Source organism: Pyxicephalus adspersus, chromosome 4 (genome assembly GCF_032062135.1).
Source record: "Pyxicephalus adspersus chromosome 4, UCB_Pads_2.0, whole genome shotgun sequence".
Lineage (NCBI taxonomy): Eukaryota > Metazoa > Chordata > Amphibia > Anura > Pyxicephalidae > Pyxicephalus > Pyxicephalus adspersus.
The window spans coordinates 79,819,016-79,835,962 of record NC_092861.1 but is presented as its reverse complement, the minus strand read 5'-3'; the positions used below and the strand labels follow the sequence as shown (position 1 = coordinate 79,835,962).

General features: G+C 35.9%; 1 protein-coding gene across 5 annotated transcripts in view; it reads left to right on the top strand.

The window, feature by feature from the left end:
• The window catches only part of AK9 (adenylate kinase 9), a 46,743-nt gene that overhangs the window by 21,500 nt on the left and 8,296 nt on the right, over positions 1–16,947 (top strand). For 3 of the 5 annotated variants that reach the window (XM_072408756.1, XM_072408753.1, XM_072408757.1), the window contains 15 exons: positions 116–272; positions 684–798; positions 1,577–1,674; positions 2,354–2,473; positions 2,661–2,867; positions 3,827–3,963; positions 8,157–8,369; positions 8,467–8,733; positions 9,300–9,421; positions 10,922–11,141; positions 11,919–11,984; positions 12,334–12,549; positions 13,750–13,968; positions 14,567–14,780; positions 16,267–16,468. In XM_072408756.1, the coding sequence (XP_072264857.1) occupies positions 116–272; positions 684–798; positions 1,577–1,674; positions 2,354–2,473; positions 2,661–2,867; positions 3,827–3,963; positions 8,157–8,369; positions 8,467–8,733; positions 9,300–9,421; positions 10,922–11,141; positions 11,919–11,984; positions 12,334–12,549; positions 13,750–13,968; positions 14,567–14,780; positions 16,267–16,468 (2,573 nt within the window). The remainder of the gene's footprint in view (positions 1–115; positions 273–683; positions 799–1,576; positions 1,675–2,353; positions 2,474–2,660; positions 2,868–3,826; positions 3,964–8,156; positions 8,370–8,466; positions 8,734–9,299; positions 9,422–10,921; positions 11,142–11,918; positions 11,985–12,333; positions 12,550–13,749; positions 13,969–14,566; positions 14,781–16,266; positions 16,469–16,947) is intronic. The other 2 variants (XM_072408754.1, XM_072408755.1) reach the window with 2 other exon arrangements.

Here is a 16,947-nt window from a genome sequence, read left to right as displayed (position 1 = left end):
TATTTAAAAATTAAAAAGCAACTAGTTGGGGGTCCTGCATGTCCTGCTTACTTATTACATTGTATGCCACATTCATATTTTTTTCTCTAAATCCTTTGGTTTAAACTTTATATAGTTCAATGAAGAAAAAAAAGAGCGGTTTCCTGGCGCCCCACCTATTGGAGGATGGGTATTAGACAATTTCCCAAATTCACCTAATTATTGGATACCTCTTAGTGAGAAGGGACTTCTTCCTGATATAGTGTTTTGTTTAAGGGACTCAGCAGATAATGGTAAGTGTGAAACTTTCCTAAAGCGCTTATAGGAAAAAAGTATAGTTTATCAATTGTCATGTCATATGTCACATTCTGTCATTTGTGAAAACTGGTACAAAGTAGAGATATTTGCGGTAGCTTTCATTTTTATTTTTCAACAAGGTTGTTTTGCTGCTAGCAACAGCTTTATTTTTATATTAGTTTTCCTTGCTAAGGTTTTAATAACTTGAGCTCATTGTGGCATATTATTTCACCTTTTTGGACTTCTGTGTATTTGAGCTTCATACATTTTCTTTAGTACATTTTTATTTGCTCTTTAAAGTTGGTTTCTTATTACATGTATTACTCTTATTACTTGTTTCTTGTATTACTTGTATTACTTATATCTACTATGTAGATTCTGAAATGGTCTTTATTTTTGTATTTCAGGAAAATGTATGTTAAATAGACTGTATCTGTTGAATAAACAGGAAATAAATATTAATATATTGCAAAGACTTGAGAAGGAAAGGGCAAGAAAACAACAGGAAGAAGAAGAAGCAAGGTATCCCTGTCTATATTATCAACATGCATCTACAATATGGCATGTATTATTTAATGCTTTATTTTTACAATATACCACTGTGAATTAAGAAATTTCACTGAAAATCTTTGGATCTTAGAAATAGATGTACTTTCATTACATAATAACAAATAACTTGTACTAGAAGCAAAGGTTTGGTGCTAACCATTGTGACTCTGTACTTTTGGGATGCTGGACTCAATCCCCACCAGTAGTCCTGTTGGCATGTAGTTGGTGTGTTTTCTCCATTAGATTGTATTTCCATTAAACTGAAGTACATTTGTTTTCTAACATTAACAAATATAGCAGTGGAATAGTTGGTTATTTGCCTTTCTATAACTTGGTGTTGTGGGTATCTGTATTTTTCAAACATCTTTTCAAACTTGCCTGCCTGTGTGCTAAAACCCTCACTACTTCACACCACTTCATATCTCCATTCCTATAGTGTGATACTTCCAGATTGTAAGCTCTTCGGGCAGGGGCCTCTCCTCCTCCTGTGTCACTGTCTGTATCTGTCTGACATTTGTCCTGAGTCAGAAGCAGTTGTACATAATTCTGCATCATGGGAGAAGGTCACATTCTTCCCCCTACCCAGATGCATTAGGTATTTTGCAAAAGCTTGAGCAGCAGAGGTGAATATGTAGTAGTCAGGTATACAAGGGTGAATGTGCCTGTTAAGGAATTGATATCATTAGTTAATGATAATAATGATGAAAAATATATTATGTATATTTTATCATTCTTAATTGTTTATTTTAAGAAAAGAACAGCAGGAGATAATGAGATTGCAGTTAGAACAGAAGAAACTGCAGGAAGAGATACTAGAGCCAGCAGAACATATTGAAGATAAACCACAAGGTAATTACTAGGTTTTACTGTTTAAATTCTCTGAATAATCACCAATTCTGTGCACCCTGCTCTTTTCTCCTGTAAATTTGTTTACTGTCAGCACATGCTTGCAGGTGAGTGAGATGGCAGATTCTGATATCTAAATGGAAGTGACTGATGGGGTGAGTTGAGGCTGACTTTCACTTTTGCATTAAATGGAATGAAAAGGCTTTCAAAAAATAATTTGTGTTCAGGTCAACAGTGTATATGTGGGTCTTATACACCACTTACATTAGAAGTATAGGGTGATGACACCTACTAGTGTTGGCCAAAATAAATTATATACGGATTAATTATTCTTTAATAAATGCAATTACCAATTAATAATTATAAATCCTCTCAACTGAAAAAAAATGAAAAGACATTGCATTTACAATGTACCATAATTTATGATCTTTATAGTTTAAATTGGTTTTATGTAAATCAAATGTACCTGTTAATATAATAGGAATATTTTATGGCATTCGTAATTATATGTGATTAAAAAAGAAATCTACTAGTGTCTGCTCCTAGTTTATACTATTTGTTATTATTTTACCTATTTACAATCTAGTTTTAGTCACAGTAATCTAAAAATAAAATTGATAATAGTAATTCATGTTTACATGATACCAATGAAATATGGTATGACAAGTATTTTATTTTTTAGCAGACTCCAGTGATCATCCTGTGTCTGATACAGAACAGACAGATCTGGCTTCTCCAAAGGATGTGTCACAGCCAAGTTTAGAAGATACCGAGCCACCACAACAGATGGAACCGGAACCAGGTCAACTAATATGTATTTTTTTTCATGGTGGTAGTATGTATTCTAAGGTGTGTTTTTTATATTGAAATTGGTGTTATGTGCAACACCCCTTTTCCCTTTTTAAAAAAGTTTATTTTCTTTACATGATACAATTCCTTAAGATTACATGAAGAAGTACAATTACAATTTGAGATTTTATTTTTAACAGAAATTGTTTTACCTGAAGTTCCTGAGGGAGGATTTCCAGATGTGCCAGAAATGGAGCCCCTGAAGGCGCTTATAAACAAATTTAATGAGGACTGGCATCTGCTGGAGCCAGTGTTCAATGACGCATCTCTCCTAAATGTTACTTACTTGGAAATGGCTAATAAATCATCAGAAACTCTGTTACAAGAGGCAGTAACTGCAATGGAAAGTGAGTCTGTGTTAAATCGTGTCTTTTTAGCATGTCACTATAGGGATTCTCTACCCTTTTTCATATATCCATTGATTTCATCTGAATTATCCTTAGGAAAAAGTCATTTTTTTGATAACAGTTTTTATGCTCAAATAAAAGACATTCCTACATTTGAACTCTGGATAATCAATTTTCCTGCTTGCAGTGGAGAGTAAAAGTTGATAGCTATTCCTGTCTAGGAGATGAGAATAAAAATGACCCTACTTTTTCAGCAGCTGATGGGGCTCTCTTCTCAGACAACCTCCTATTCTATTAGTCTCCTCTAGGGGGAAATCTCTTTCACAATGGCAGGGTCAGAGTAGTTTGAATGGGCAAATATGCACGATTCTATATACCATGTCCTGTATACAATAGAGTTTTTCAAAGAAAAAATAAGATTACAGTTGAGTGTGACCTACTAGTTTGTTACTGTAAAATAAAACAGGGGGGTGATGAGTAGATATACAAGATATTTGGAAAATGACTTATGAATATTGGTAGGTAAATCAGTAGAGTTTTGTAAAGTTTATCCCGTGCTTCAACTCTAGTAAAGCTTAATGATTACCTGAAATACATAACTAGGCGTATTATCAAACTTGTACAGACTAAAAAACAGTTTATTTTCTAGTACTTTATTGAAAATGTACTTTAACTAATAATATACCTAACAAAGTGTAAACTGTGTGCTTTTTTTTTCTTCTAAATTGTTTGCACTTTGGAAGAGATAAATATATGTTTGACCAAAAACACTTTACTTTTAACACTGCAAAATTGTTTTACAAAAATAAACAAAGTATACAGGTTGCATTAAAAGAATAGCAGTACAAAAGGAAGTATGTAGAATGTAAGGTTATATTGCTTGTACAATATGTCTAGTTTTCTTTATGCATAGAAATGCATGGCATTTGTGATAACTAACCAGAAAACCATTTCCTCAGAACCATTTCAGTATCATGGTTGGGAAGTAACATCTCAGGACATAGATGAGGAAGTAGAAGACTTGCAAGCAGAGTTGGATGCGGAGGAGCAAGAAAAGGAGGAGGAGGAAGAGGAGGAGAATGAAGATGCTGAGGAAGTAAGTACTGGCCAAATACAAATGTCATAAAGGTTTCTCAGTGCCATAGAGCAAATGCAATGACAACAGTAACCAATTGCATTGTATGTACTATTTTGAATTAGCCAAATAGTGTTTGTTAATATGAATAGTGTTTCAGGTCCCCAAGTGGCTTTAAAATCTATCTTTATCCTATTCCTCTAAAAATTGAAACTATCATCCTCCAGTTACCATTTTCTTGTATTCATGTATTTTCTGTGACCTGTTTAAGAGAGAAGTACACACAAAATTGTATGTTAGTACAGATTGTGATTGAAAAGAAACTTTGAATACAGTATGACGTTAACAGTGCTGTCATCATCCCAAACAATGACCGCATTAGATGATGGCCTTAAACAGGTCTCCTTACAAAAGATAAATGTGATAAAACAATAAGGAAGAAAGCTGTCTTTCTAAAACGAAGGATACAAGAACACTTTTTAATTATATATCTTCATGGGGGGTTATTTGTAAAGCAAAGAATCTGACATTAACTGAAACATTCCCTGATGGAGAATCTACCACATGAATGGGTTTCAATGGCAGTCACTATGTATATCTGGCAGGCAATATCTCCAAAATACCTGTATATGCGCCTCACTAGTAAAGCTCAGGGTCCCCATCTAGAGTCTCCTTCCCAGTAGTATGGACATTATTTGCGTGATGACTAATGCCCTACTTTTTTTTTTAACTTAACCCAGGCTTGAAATACTTCTATAATACATGCTATAAATTAATCTTATCAGGAGGGATACATGCCATTATGATAAATTTAGGATGTGGTTCCAACAGTATCTGTAGGCAGAAATAGCCACAAAACTAGCATTTTTAGGATGCTACAATAAACAGCCACCAATATTTCCATCTTGGTGTAAGTAAAGCATTGCCAGAACTGCAATAGCAGAAATAGATCTGCACTTACCAGATGCAAGATGTACCGTGTTTCCCCGAAAATAATACACTGTCTTATATTTATTTTTCCTCAAGAAGACACAATATGGCTTATTTTCAGAGGATGTCTTATTTTTATTAAGTATGGTACAACAATCCACATTTATTCAAATATAGTTAAGTTGTCTTCTTCTGGAACATCGTCATAACTCTCCAAACCCGGAATTCCATCCTGAATTTCTTGCAACTCCATTTCCTTTAGAACCATTGTCCCCAATCTTTCATGTCGAGCAATAGAGCTCATCTCTCTGGGCTCAGTAGCAGACTGCTTACTGAAGCTTTTCCCCTATCCCCTGGTGTTTGTGTGGGGTGAGAGAGACCCACAGACTGTTGCTGGTTGGTGCTGGGGGGGGGAGAGACCCATAGTGCTGAGTAAAACGGCAGCCACAGCTTTACTACTTCCCCCTGAGAACACACAATACCCAAAACAGAGCGTCCTGCTCCTCACTTCACTGATGAGACTTTTACTTTCACTTTTAATGTCTCCCTCTATGCCTCAGCTTGCAGTACGCACAGAACGACCGGGACCTGACAGGGGGACCCGACTATGTTGATACGTTCTAATTCTGTCAGTTTTTTTATGCAAAAAGTGATGCTATTTTTTTTGCATAGAAATTTTTGTTTATATTGTGGGCCTGTAATTCTTAGGATTAACTCCCAGGTATATTATTTATATTTATTTATTATATTATATTCATCAATTATAATATAACTCATAATTATAAAAAATAATGAAATAATAGACCACAACAGTGTAATTTATCAAAAAAAAAAATATTTTATCAAAAATTTCTCACTGAAATTTTCCAAACAAGGGTGCAATATTTTTGATAATTAATAAAATATAAGTTAAATGCAGATTTTAGAAAAAAAAAATTTAAAATTTTTAGTAGACATCCCGGGTGTGGTAGATTTTGAAGCAGGGTGCTGCACAAAGTCCAACATCACAGTCAGGACAGTAGAACCTGGTTTCCTTGCGTTTCTTCCTTTGTACAGAAAGTAGGCATTCCATAGGCACTGCTCAACTAGATGCCCGAAAATCTTTTTGTAGTACTTCCTTTGCTGTTTCCTCATCGCTGGGTAGAATGTCATGGCTTGGTCAGCTCTGTCCACACCTCCCATGGTGTTGTTGTAGTCAGTCACCACCTGTGGCTTCATCACTTCTTTCCCACGTTTTGTGTGTACCAGAATGGTGGAGGGATCATGGACAGTACTCATCAGGCACACATCTTTCTTGTCAAGCCATCTCAGGGCCATCATCTTGCCTTTCTGCCAGGCAACAATTTCTCCTGTCAGCTTCCCTTTTGCATACAGTGCTGGCAGGTTGCGCCGGTTAGCCCTAACAGTTCCATATGCATTCGTTCTGTGTTGCAGAAAGAACTCATAAAGCTCAGGAGAGGTGTACAAATTGTCAGTTGTGACACAATAGCCCTGATCTAGCAATGGCTCAATGAGGGATAGCACTGAAGATGTTGCCAATCCATATTGGCTGTATCTGGGGTTGGACTGTGTCCCTTTTCCAGTGTACAGTACCGTATTCCAGATGTAGCCAGATGAAGATTCGCACAGCATATAGGTCTTCACGCCAAATTGTGCCCTCTTTGATGCAATGTACTGCACCCAGCTGAGACTCCCCTTGTAAGCCATTAGACTTTTGTCAATGCTGACATCTCTTTCTGGCACATAGGTTTGCTGGAAATTTTGTAGAACCATCTGAGACACTTCCAAAATTTTTTTTGAGTTTTGGTGCAGGATGGGTAGTCATGATGAGGGAAAAGCGGTATTCTGGCATGACTGTGCCAAAGAATAGAGTGGCAAGCATTTTGTTCTTGGACCAGTACCACTTCTGCATGGGTTTGCCCACAACTCCCTGCAGGATCACCAAGCCCAAAAACCAAGCCAAATGTCATCCTTGGTCACAGGTTCACACTTTCTGCTTCTTGCAAACCTTAGGTGTGGAGCACCTTGTTGTTGTCCAGCTTACCTGCATAAAACAAAATAAAAAATGTATTTTAGGATATGTGCTTTTATAGTGTGAAGGTTGCAAGTAATATATTAGCAAACACAGAACAGCATATATGTTTGCTTGGTCCACATCAAGGTCAATAGGACACCATGTGCGCACAGCACTGACCTCGGGTTCAGAATCATCGCTCAGTTCACTTTCGCTGTCCGATGACAAATTTCCTGGTGAATCACTATCTCTCGATTCCACAAGGGACTCCAAATCGCTATTGCTGCTTTCAAATTCCTCCAAAACAGCGCTTGCGCCGGTGAGATGCCTTTTGGATGCCATGCGGTCTCCAGCAATCAGTCAGGAACAATCAAGGTCAAAGACAAAGTGATGAAATGATACATTCAGGAAGTGATTTATAAGTCATCAAAAGGTCAGATCAAGGTCCGGGCTAATAGTGGGCAAAATGTAAATCAGGGCACTGGGCAATGATGCTTGGTGCACTACAATATGTATTTGTACTTTTATGTTTTGCTGTGTTTTTTTACTGCACATTACTGTACATAGTAATCTGCTTTTAAATTTTCCGCCCCCAGAAACCATCGCATCACCCGGAAGATGTCACATATCTTGCCAGGTGATGCGGTGGGGATGTCAGGGGATGTCAATTACTCAGTAATCTGCTTTTAAATTTCCCGCCTGGCCACAGCCCCTGACGGAGAAGCGCCCCGGCATCACAGCGGGATCGTCCGATCGCCGCTGGAGCACGGGGCTGAGGTAAGGAGGACCCCCAAAGTTAACTGCGTGTGACTCGGGGTTACCGCTTTTTGCATAGTTTTCCCACTCCGAGTCACACTCAGGATTACCGCTAGGGGGGTTAATGTAGTCTAGGGTCATTTTTTAGGGGGAAGCCAATTAACCTAACTGCAAGTTTTTGGGATGTGGGAGGAAACCGGAGTACCCGGAGGAAACCCATGTAGACATGGGGAGAACCTGCAAACTCCATGCAGATAATGTCCTGGCTGGGAATTGAACCTGGTACCTAGCGCTGCAAAGGCCAGAGTGCTAACCCCTGAGTCACCGCAAAATTTTTGAATATATGTTTTGAGCTTATATACTGGTGGATTGAAATAAATTTTTTCATAAAATATAATACACTCCTTGTGAGATTTGTCTTATCTAACATTTTGTCATTTTTTTTGTTTCTTTATGTCTACTACCTTGACAATATTATGTAATTTCATAAAAAAAACAATGCTGTCACACTCAGGACGAAGAAATTACCCGTGAAAACAAGAAGCATTATGGGGATTCCAAACACTACTGCCCTGTGGCAGTAAAGGACAACTTTATCCTCCAGCCAGGACTCCAGGATAATGCTGCTATATATAAAGAGAAGACATACTACTGCTCAAGCCCTGAAGCAAGAAAGATATTTCTGGAGAATCCTGAGAATTATGTTGTTCATAAAGAACCATTACAAGTAAGGCTTTTTATATAACACTCAGTACTTTAAATTAACCATAAATTTGTGACTTGATCTGAATATTGTTCTAGCCTCTCACTTTCCATTATTTCAGGCTCCACCACTGAGAGTTCTCTTGATTGGGACAGACGGCACTGGGAAAACAGGTAATGCAAGATGGTTAGCCAACAAACTTGGTATGTTTCACATTCAGTTTCAAGAACGCCTGCAAGAGATCATGCTGTCTAAGCTGGAGAAAAAAGTGGGACCTCACTATGATGAAGAATCAGTTGAGGAAGACACAACAGATGAAGATATGTTGCTTTTGTTAGAAAAAGAAAACACAGAGCAAAGTAAAAAGGAGGAATCTAAGGATTCAAAGGTAACTGTGTCTGTACCTGTTAACACAGTAAATATATAGCATTAAAATTGATAGCACTGTTTTTTTTATCTATTACTTAAATTGTATTTAAAATATTAACAGGGTTTAGAATCTCTGTCTGGTTTTTAATCCCTCCCACTCAGGAAATGACTTAATTATTGGTCCTGGTGAACGTTGTCTTTGGTGCAGAACGTTGTGACCACAAAAATATCAATACACCTATATATATATTATTATGACATGTCCTAATCAGTATCCGGAGTAGAGAAAGTCCCGGTATCTCTTTTTCATTTCTTATGAAGCAACAGAAGATGCATTGATAGAATATTTAAATGTTGTAGACCAATGCCAATCTCCTGGAAAAATTTTGGAGCCCAGTTTTTCCAGGAAAATCTTTATTCAACACATAAACATTTATTTGGGTATGCATTATCGACACTCAGTTTGCAAAGCCTGCTGGACTTTCTGGAGTTTTTTTTGTTTTGTTTTTGTTTTTTTAATCTTTGACAAGGAAGTAGAAGTGAAGTGGAGTGATGTTAACATAGTTGAATGTATTTTTCATAAAGGAAGAGGTTGTACTCACAGTAGAGGAGGAGGCCATAAAGTCCTATCTAATGGACAATGAACCACTACCAATTGAAGTGCTGGACCAGGTTGTAACAGAATGGTGGACCAAGGAGCCTTTTCGGTAATTTTATTGTTTACAGAATTTTTAATACATCTGTAGAATATAATAGTTTGATAATATTGAATATGAGTGTGTATTAGAGGCTTTTTGGCGTTAAGAGGGAAAAGGCTCCAAAACAGGCAAAAAAAAAACTGAGTCACTAACCACAAGGTAAATGTAAATCATTACCTCTTTTTTACATGAAAATTTATATATGAAAATACACCAACACAGAATGAGTTATTTAATACAACAAATACAACAATTCTCCTCTTTCAGTATAGGTATACAAGAAAAATGAGTAGTAATTCTTGACTATACAGGGGAAAAGGGACTGACTTTGCAAACCACATCAATCATAGTGAGAAGTGGGTGGCTTAGTGGTCTTTATATAATAATATATAATTTCAAATGTTTAAAGTATATGTTAAGGGAAAAATTATTCTCTCTGTTCCTAAACTGTGATGCAGGGATTTTTTGGAGGAAAAAAGAGTACTGTCTGCCCTCCCAGCTGTATTTTGCTAAACTACTTAACTTCTCCTACTCACCCATTTCCACAACATAAAGGTTCACCTTTCTTGTGTAGATAAAGCTTGTAAGGGCTCCAAGAGAACATATAAGTTGCACACAAGACATGGGATAGCACTAAAAAGATCAACATTTTTTTTTTGCCCTCACCAACCAAATGTAACATAATGCTACCAATTACATTTTTGGAAGACCAAAAGAGAGCAAGATGAAGAAGTAAATTGTTAGCCATTACACATACAAAGATGATCAGGTTTACTTTGTTGACTGCACACGTGAAAAGAAATGGCGATAGATGTTGCCATTAGGTCATTAAAAAAAGGAAGATATACTCCGTTACTAAACTGTCTTTGTTTGTGGCATCCCTTTTATTTCTGTATTTATTTATTTTCCATTAAGACCTGTTATGTAATTTAATAAAGTCTCAAATCCATCTCTACTTACCCTGTTCTTTATTGAAAGAGACTTTCAATGCTTCTACCGGAATATTTTAAAGCTCATTTAATGTTCGTTTGGAATGTGATTACTTTACACGCTACTAAATATTCCAATTCTTGCCCAAGAATCTACTTTAAATTCTGTTTTGTTGTGCCAGTTTTTAAAGCATATTTGAATCTTCCCCTACAGCGGGACCCCATCATCACTTCAAGGGTTAAATGCTCATTTTTGCCCAGGGTATCTAAAAAAGCAATTGTATTTACCTTTATTCTTGCTCTTGCAGGTTCCCTTTTCTCCATCCAACCAGTCTCCCCAAGCCCCTTCTCTGCTGTGCTCTGCCAGTTGCAGGATGCTAATGACCAGCAGTCTTGCATTTTAAGTGAGGACTTTGAGGGCCCACACACAACCCAGAGCACTGGAGAGAAGATAGGGGCAACCTGTGGGAGCAACAGATAAGAAAGGTGAAAGTACTTTTTATTGGTACCCTAAAAGTAAAGGAGCATTTACACATCACTGGTAAAATAAGTTAGTTGAGTGTTGAGTGTCTTCTTTTAGCTCCACTGGATTTATCCTGGATGGATTCCCCAGCAATGTAGAAGAGGTTCAGTATGTAGGAGAACGGGGATACTTCCCAGACATTGCAGTATTTCTGGAAGCAGATGAAAGTGACATTTGTGACCGTCTGTTACCGCCTCGTCTAGCTAAGTGGCAAGAAAGACGAAGAAGAAAAGAAGAACGCAAACAGAAGATGAGAGAGATGAAGAAGAAAATAAGGGTACTTGCCGAGTATAATGTTTTAAAGAAAAACATACATTATGTGAAAGTTATTTGCTCTGTGTATCTACTCAAAATTGCTTGAATAATTACCATTTTGTTTTTTGTTTAACTGTATTTTTAGTATGATCTTCATATAGATCTTTTATATTTTTTTTTTGTTAAATTTGTTTAATACATGGTGCTTTTATGACACTTGATTTGCACTTCACCTGAGCTTCCTAAAATGAAAATCCAACAGTGCCGCAAAGGTGTCCTTTATGGATTTGCAGTCAAAAAGTAAGCAGGTAGACAAAAAGAGGGGCCATGTCTCTTCTGAGACTCGTCAAGTTGCGTGTATTTTGTGAATACATCTGCACAGCAGAAGATCATATTTTAACTTAATAGGGTAGTAGTAAATATTTTTTTATTGAATGGCTGTGAAATATTTGCACACCTAAAAATCGCCAGTATTTTGGCCACTGCTGCAATCCAAATTGGAAATGGGATGTTGATTTCAGTATCTGATGCTTTAAAAGTGAACATTATTTTGTATTTCCTTCTACCTAATACAAAGTAAATGTGGTAAAGGGTTTAGTTATTTATTTTTTTAGTATAACATTCTTTGTAGAAACACCTGATTTCTTTCTATCTCACTACATGTTTAGGATAGAGGTGTCATTGTTGCCCCATAACTGTAAATAAATACAGGGTTTTGTGTTCTTTTCTTTATTGCATCTGAGATGGTGTTCATAGTTGTGCATTGACAAGCAAATCTATTGTAACTAATGTATTCCAGGATGAACAGATTGCAAAGAGAAGAGCTGAACTTTTAGCTGAGCAAATGCTAAATGCTGAAAAAGAGGTAAGAGTAATTCATTCTACATGGTATGCACAAGCAGATCCACTGCCTATTTTGCACTCGACTGGTCCAAGAGATTTTTCGATTGTTTAGAATCCCCAAATCCTGCACACACATGTACAATAATCTTTATGATTAATGTCAACTTTGTCTTTTACTTCAATACAAACACATGACAATAAAGTGCATACAGCCCATAATCCTTTACATCCAGGGGTCTGCAGTGCATCAGTGTATGCATATTATTATTTGTATTTTTAAGCATTTATTTAGAAGAAAATCGAACAGAATAGTTTTCTCTACAAAATTTAGCTATCACATTTTGCTAGAAAAGAGATGTTAATTTTATTAGCAGAATAAAGATCCTGAGGCCAGTGATGAGGAAGAAATGGAAGACGAGGAAGAAGAAGAGGTAGATCCTATTGAGCAAATTCTTTCTGAAGAATTCCCAGAAGAAGAAGAAGAGGAGCAGGAGGAAGAAGAACAAGAGGAGGATGCCGTAGAAAGAATGAAATCTGAGATTGGAGAAAAATATGAAGCCGATGCAGAATCACTTCAGATAGTTAAGGTAAGAAAAATACTCGTGCATACTTGTGCTATTTATATTGTATATTTTTAAGAATTAAGTAACACTTTCTTTTCTGTACTTTTGTAAAATGTTTGGTGTTACTTTACCTCGGATCCTCAGTACTTTACTACTTAAATTCATATACCAACTCTGATCAAAATAAATATCAGTACCAGGTCCTTCTGACTCAGTTCTCCATACTGCGGATTGACATGTATGCACAACTTTATTTTACTACTGTACATTAGGAATAAATTGAGCTGTCAAGTGTCTCAAGAAGTAAATGCCATAATGTGTAAATGTGCACAGTATACTTTTTAAATTTTTGTAAACTTACAGTTTTTTCAGTGATGCAAGGTCCGTACACCAGTGTTGCCACTGCTACCATGTTCTTTTCTGCCTCTTCCAATTCGGCATCCTATTTCTTCTTTATATATATATATATATATATATATATATATATATATATATATATATATATCCCTACCTTATATAATAGGGCTGTTATAATAACTCGTATTTATAAGTTTAAATGCCGAACTAAAATCTGCAACCCCCTATGTCGCGAGCTCCCTCACTGGTGCCAACGTGTGTGCCCAGTCTTCTTTCCAGGTGCAGGATCTTCAGTCATCTTATCTGGCTAGGCCTGGATGTTTGTAACTCCCATGCAGATTAGTAAATCTGCAGTTTAGGGTACGTTTTAAAGAATCTTGCAGGCAAGGTCCTTGATTTAGGAAGGTTCCCCAAGTCTGGAGAAGATAGACTATTTTGGGAGAACTCGAGTGATCCTGCATTCATAGAATGGATTTTGTCCAGGACTGAAAATATTTGCCAACTAATAGCAAATGATTTTTAAGTAATGCATTCCAGGTTTTTGCTGGATTACCCAGGTTCCCCAAATCAGGCCCAAGGTAAGAAATCATTTTTTTATTTTATTATTTTCCAATGAACATGTGTGTTCACGGATGAAAACATTTTTAAATATAGACCAGTAGTATGTCTCATCTGGAATACAAACTTCAAATTTGCCAATTTAGTTTTTTTGTAGTAAAGTTCTTGCAGTTGAAAAAAAAAAGTTATGTGTTATAATAAAAAAAAAAATCTTGGAGTTGGACTTTCAGGTTAATTACCGGTATTTAAAGTTTAATTTTTTTAACATAATATTATTTGTACACATATTTTGTTCTCTTCATACTACAGGATGAACTTCAAAGCTTGATGATACCCTGTGTTACAGTCAATACAAGCCGTAAATTGCACATTGTGCATTTCCAGCTATATGAAAAACTAAAGGAACTAGTGGAAAATCGAGAAAGTCTCTTTGAAAAATGTTTTCCCATTAGCCCGTCTCTTGCAACCAAGCTGCTTCACATGTCATATAAGCATCCCAGTATCTTTAGACAATGGGACCCTGTCAAGGTATAGTTAAATTGTGTAAATAATAGTTTTACTGTTGATGTTACTGTGTTAAGGAAAGTGTTATTAGACATTCAACAGAGGATGATATTATAGCGTAAAACTTCTTTATTGCACTCCACATTTAATTTCAAATCAGCATTAGAAGATTACACTGAAATGACAGTGGATTCTATGAACAATAGCTCACTCGTCTTCAGCACCACTGTTATCTTTAAAATGGGGCCCACTGCAGAATATTAGTTTATGGAGAAGAACTAATCTGACGCTGTCCTAGCATCTATGGTACATGGTAACACATTAGATTATATTTTCCGAATTTTAGACAAATTCGGATTCAAACATACAACTGATTTAAAAAGAGATAACAAGTAGATGGGTTAAAGAATATTTTCACTATTTTTTCCCCAATCTAAATTTGCGTTTGTACCGAATGCTGCCTGTTAAGGTGCACTGTCCTAACGATTTCTCATATTGTGGCTAAGCTAGACAGTAAAGTTGAGGTTCTGCTTATATAAACCGATGTAATTTAGGCTTTCATTTTTGGAAAACTGCATTATTTTATATACTAAAATGTCTAACCAAACTTTTTTTCTTTCAGCTTAGCCAAGGAGAAGTAATAAAGCCATTGCAAAATCAGGAAATTCCTGGTTTCCCTTTGATTTACCGACAATACATTTACTTTTTTTCAACCAAAGAAAACAGAATCACATTTATGAAGAATCCCATTAAATTTATCCACCAGCCAAAGCCTAAACCCTCAGTGCCAATTAGAATTGCAGTTGTTGGACCTCCCAAATCTGGAAAGACCACAGGTAAGGCCATTGCTTGTAGAGTGATAAATTTAAAATCTTACTTGGTTTCTAACTAAACCACTGTATGTGTACAACAATATTTGTATGTGTATTGTATTTATGACATTGGTAAATACAGAATTTTAGACTTCAACATTTTGTAATATTTTGAAAAGTCTGTACCTAAAAACAAGTATTCCAAGTACTACATACTTTGGGTGGTGGGGAGGGGGGAAACTATAATTGAGAACACAGTTACAAAGGGTGTTTGGAGCAAATAGCCTAGCTTTGTATAGTATCATTATCATCATCTTTGTATAGTATAATTGTGCGCCCACATTTTTACTACTATGGGTTATGAAGTGAACTTGTGGCATGTAGAAGTCCAATGTTTTAACTGTAATAAAATTAATTGACATGTCTTTTCTTTAAAAGCAAAATACTTTCTGCAGAATTACAAACATATTGAATAAGAAAACTGTTTTCAGCTAACAGTGTAACATCATTCTATGTATTTTGAAGTAGGACAATTACCAAAATGTACACATCTCCTTATGTAAAAACAGCAGACACAGACAGTGTTTCATAGACTTGCAATAAGAAAAGAGGTGCAGTTAGAAATACCCATTGTTCATCCCTATTTTTAATATTATTATTATTATTATTATTATTAAAGAGGATTTATATATACAACATATTATGCAGTACTGTACATTAAATAGGGGGTTGCAGATACAGACAGTGACTGTATACCTACTAGGATGAAAGCAAAGCGGAACATAGAATCAGCCTTGTTTGCTCATTATATGTATTAAATAATTACAATCTTTGCATAGGTTTTAAAAACACACCTCTATTTAAAATACATATCAAATACAATTTAAGACTAAACTTCTTCATTATAAACACCAATACAACCATTTTTTTACAAGTATACCTCTACTACACTGGTTTTTAAATATTAAAGCTGCACTAAAAACATAAATTAGTAGTGCTTTGCTGTTTCCACATTTAAATATCTGGATTCACCACTAAAAGTTACGCCTAATCATAATTTACATGCTGACTGGGTAACTTTAAAGTCAGTACAGTCAGCACAGTTGCAGAAGACAGACTTATTTAACAAAAGGAGAAAAATTAACAAACCTAATTAACAAAAGTAGATAGGACTTTGCAATATCTGATTTAAGTAATGGGACTGCAAGTTCAATAAAATGTTATGTGCAACTGTTTAATACATGCAACTATGATTAACCCTATATATGAAACAAAATAATACTTTTATATGTAATCTATATAAACACATATTCCTAATTTTCAATCTTGCTATGCCAACAGTTTGTTCTCAGTACTTTAAAACAGATGTTAGTGGTTTAATAGAAACACATATCATATGGGCTTTAAAAACATATTAGATGTGTTTTATAAATATAAAATTAATTATTAAACTGTGAAATACATTTGTTCCTTTCTAGTTTGGTAACATCTGTTCCTTTATATGTTTCAGTTGCCAACATGTTTGCAAAAATATATGGCGTACAGCGTCTGTCAATGGGAGATGCCATTCGGTCTGTTTTAGAAAATCAGCCAGATACAGAGCTTGCATCAGACATAAAAAGCCTTCTTGTGAAGGGATTAGTTGTACCTGATGAGCTTGGAATTAGATGTCTAGAAGTGGCACTGATGGATCTTACATGCAATACATCAGGGTGAGTTTACCTTAAATATGCTAATCTTTAAAAACTTAGCAATGTGAACCAATATGGTACCAACAAGCTAGGCTCAGGATTGGTAACTGTGGGCACCATCGCTTTAGGCAAACCACTATGGTTCTAAAGAGTTGAGTTAGTTTTGGGATCTAGGATATCAGTTAGATTAGCATTATTTTTAAGTCATAGGATATTAGATATTGGTTATGGGTTAGACATAACAGTAAGTACCGTATTTTTCAGCGTATAAGACGCTCCGGCATATAAGACGCACCCAATTTTAAAGGAGGAAAATCTAGAAAAAAAAGATTCTAAAAGATTATTCCCCTTCTGATCACCCTGTGATCTGATAAATTGGCACAGAGTGATGATCAGAAGAGGTTGAATTGGCACAGGGCGATCAGAAGGGGATAAATTGGCACAGAGTGATCAGAAGGGGATAAATTCCCCACTCTGTGCCAATTTATCCCCTTCTGATC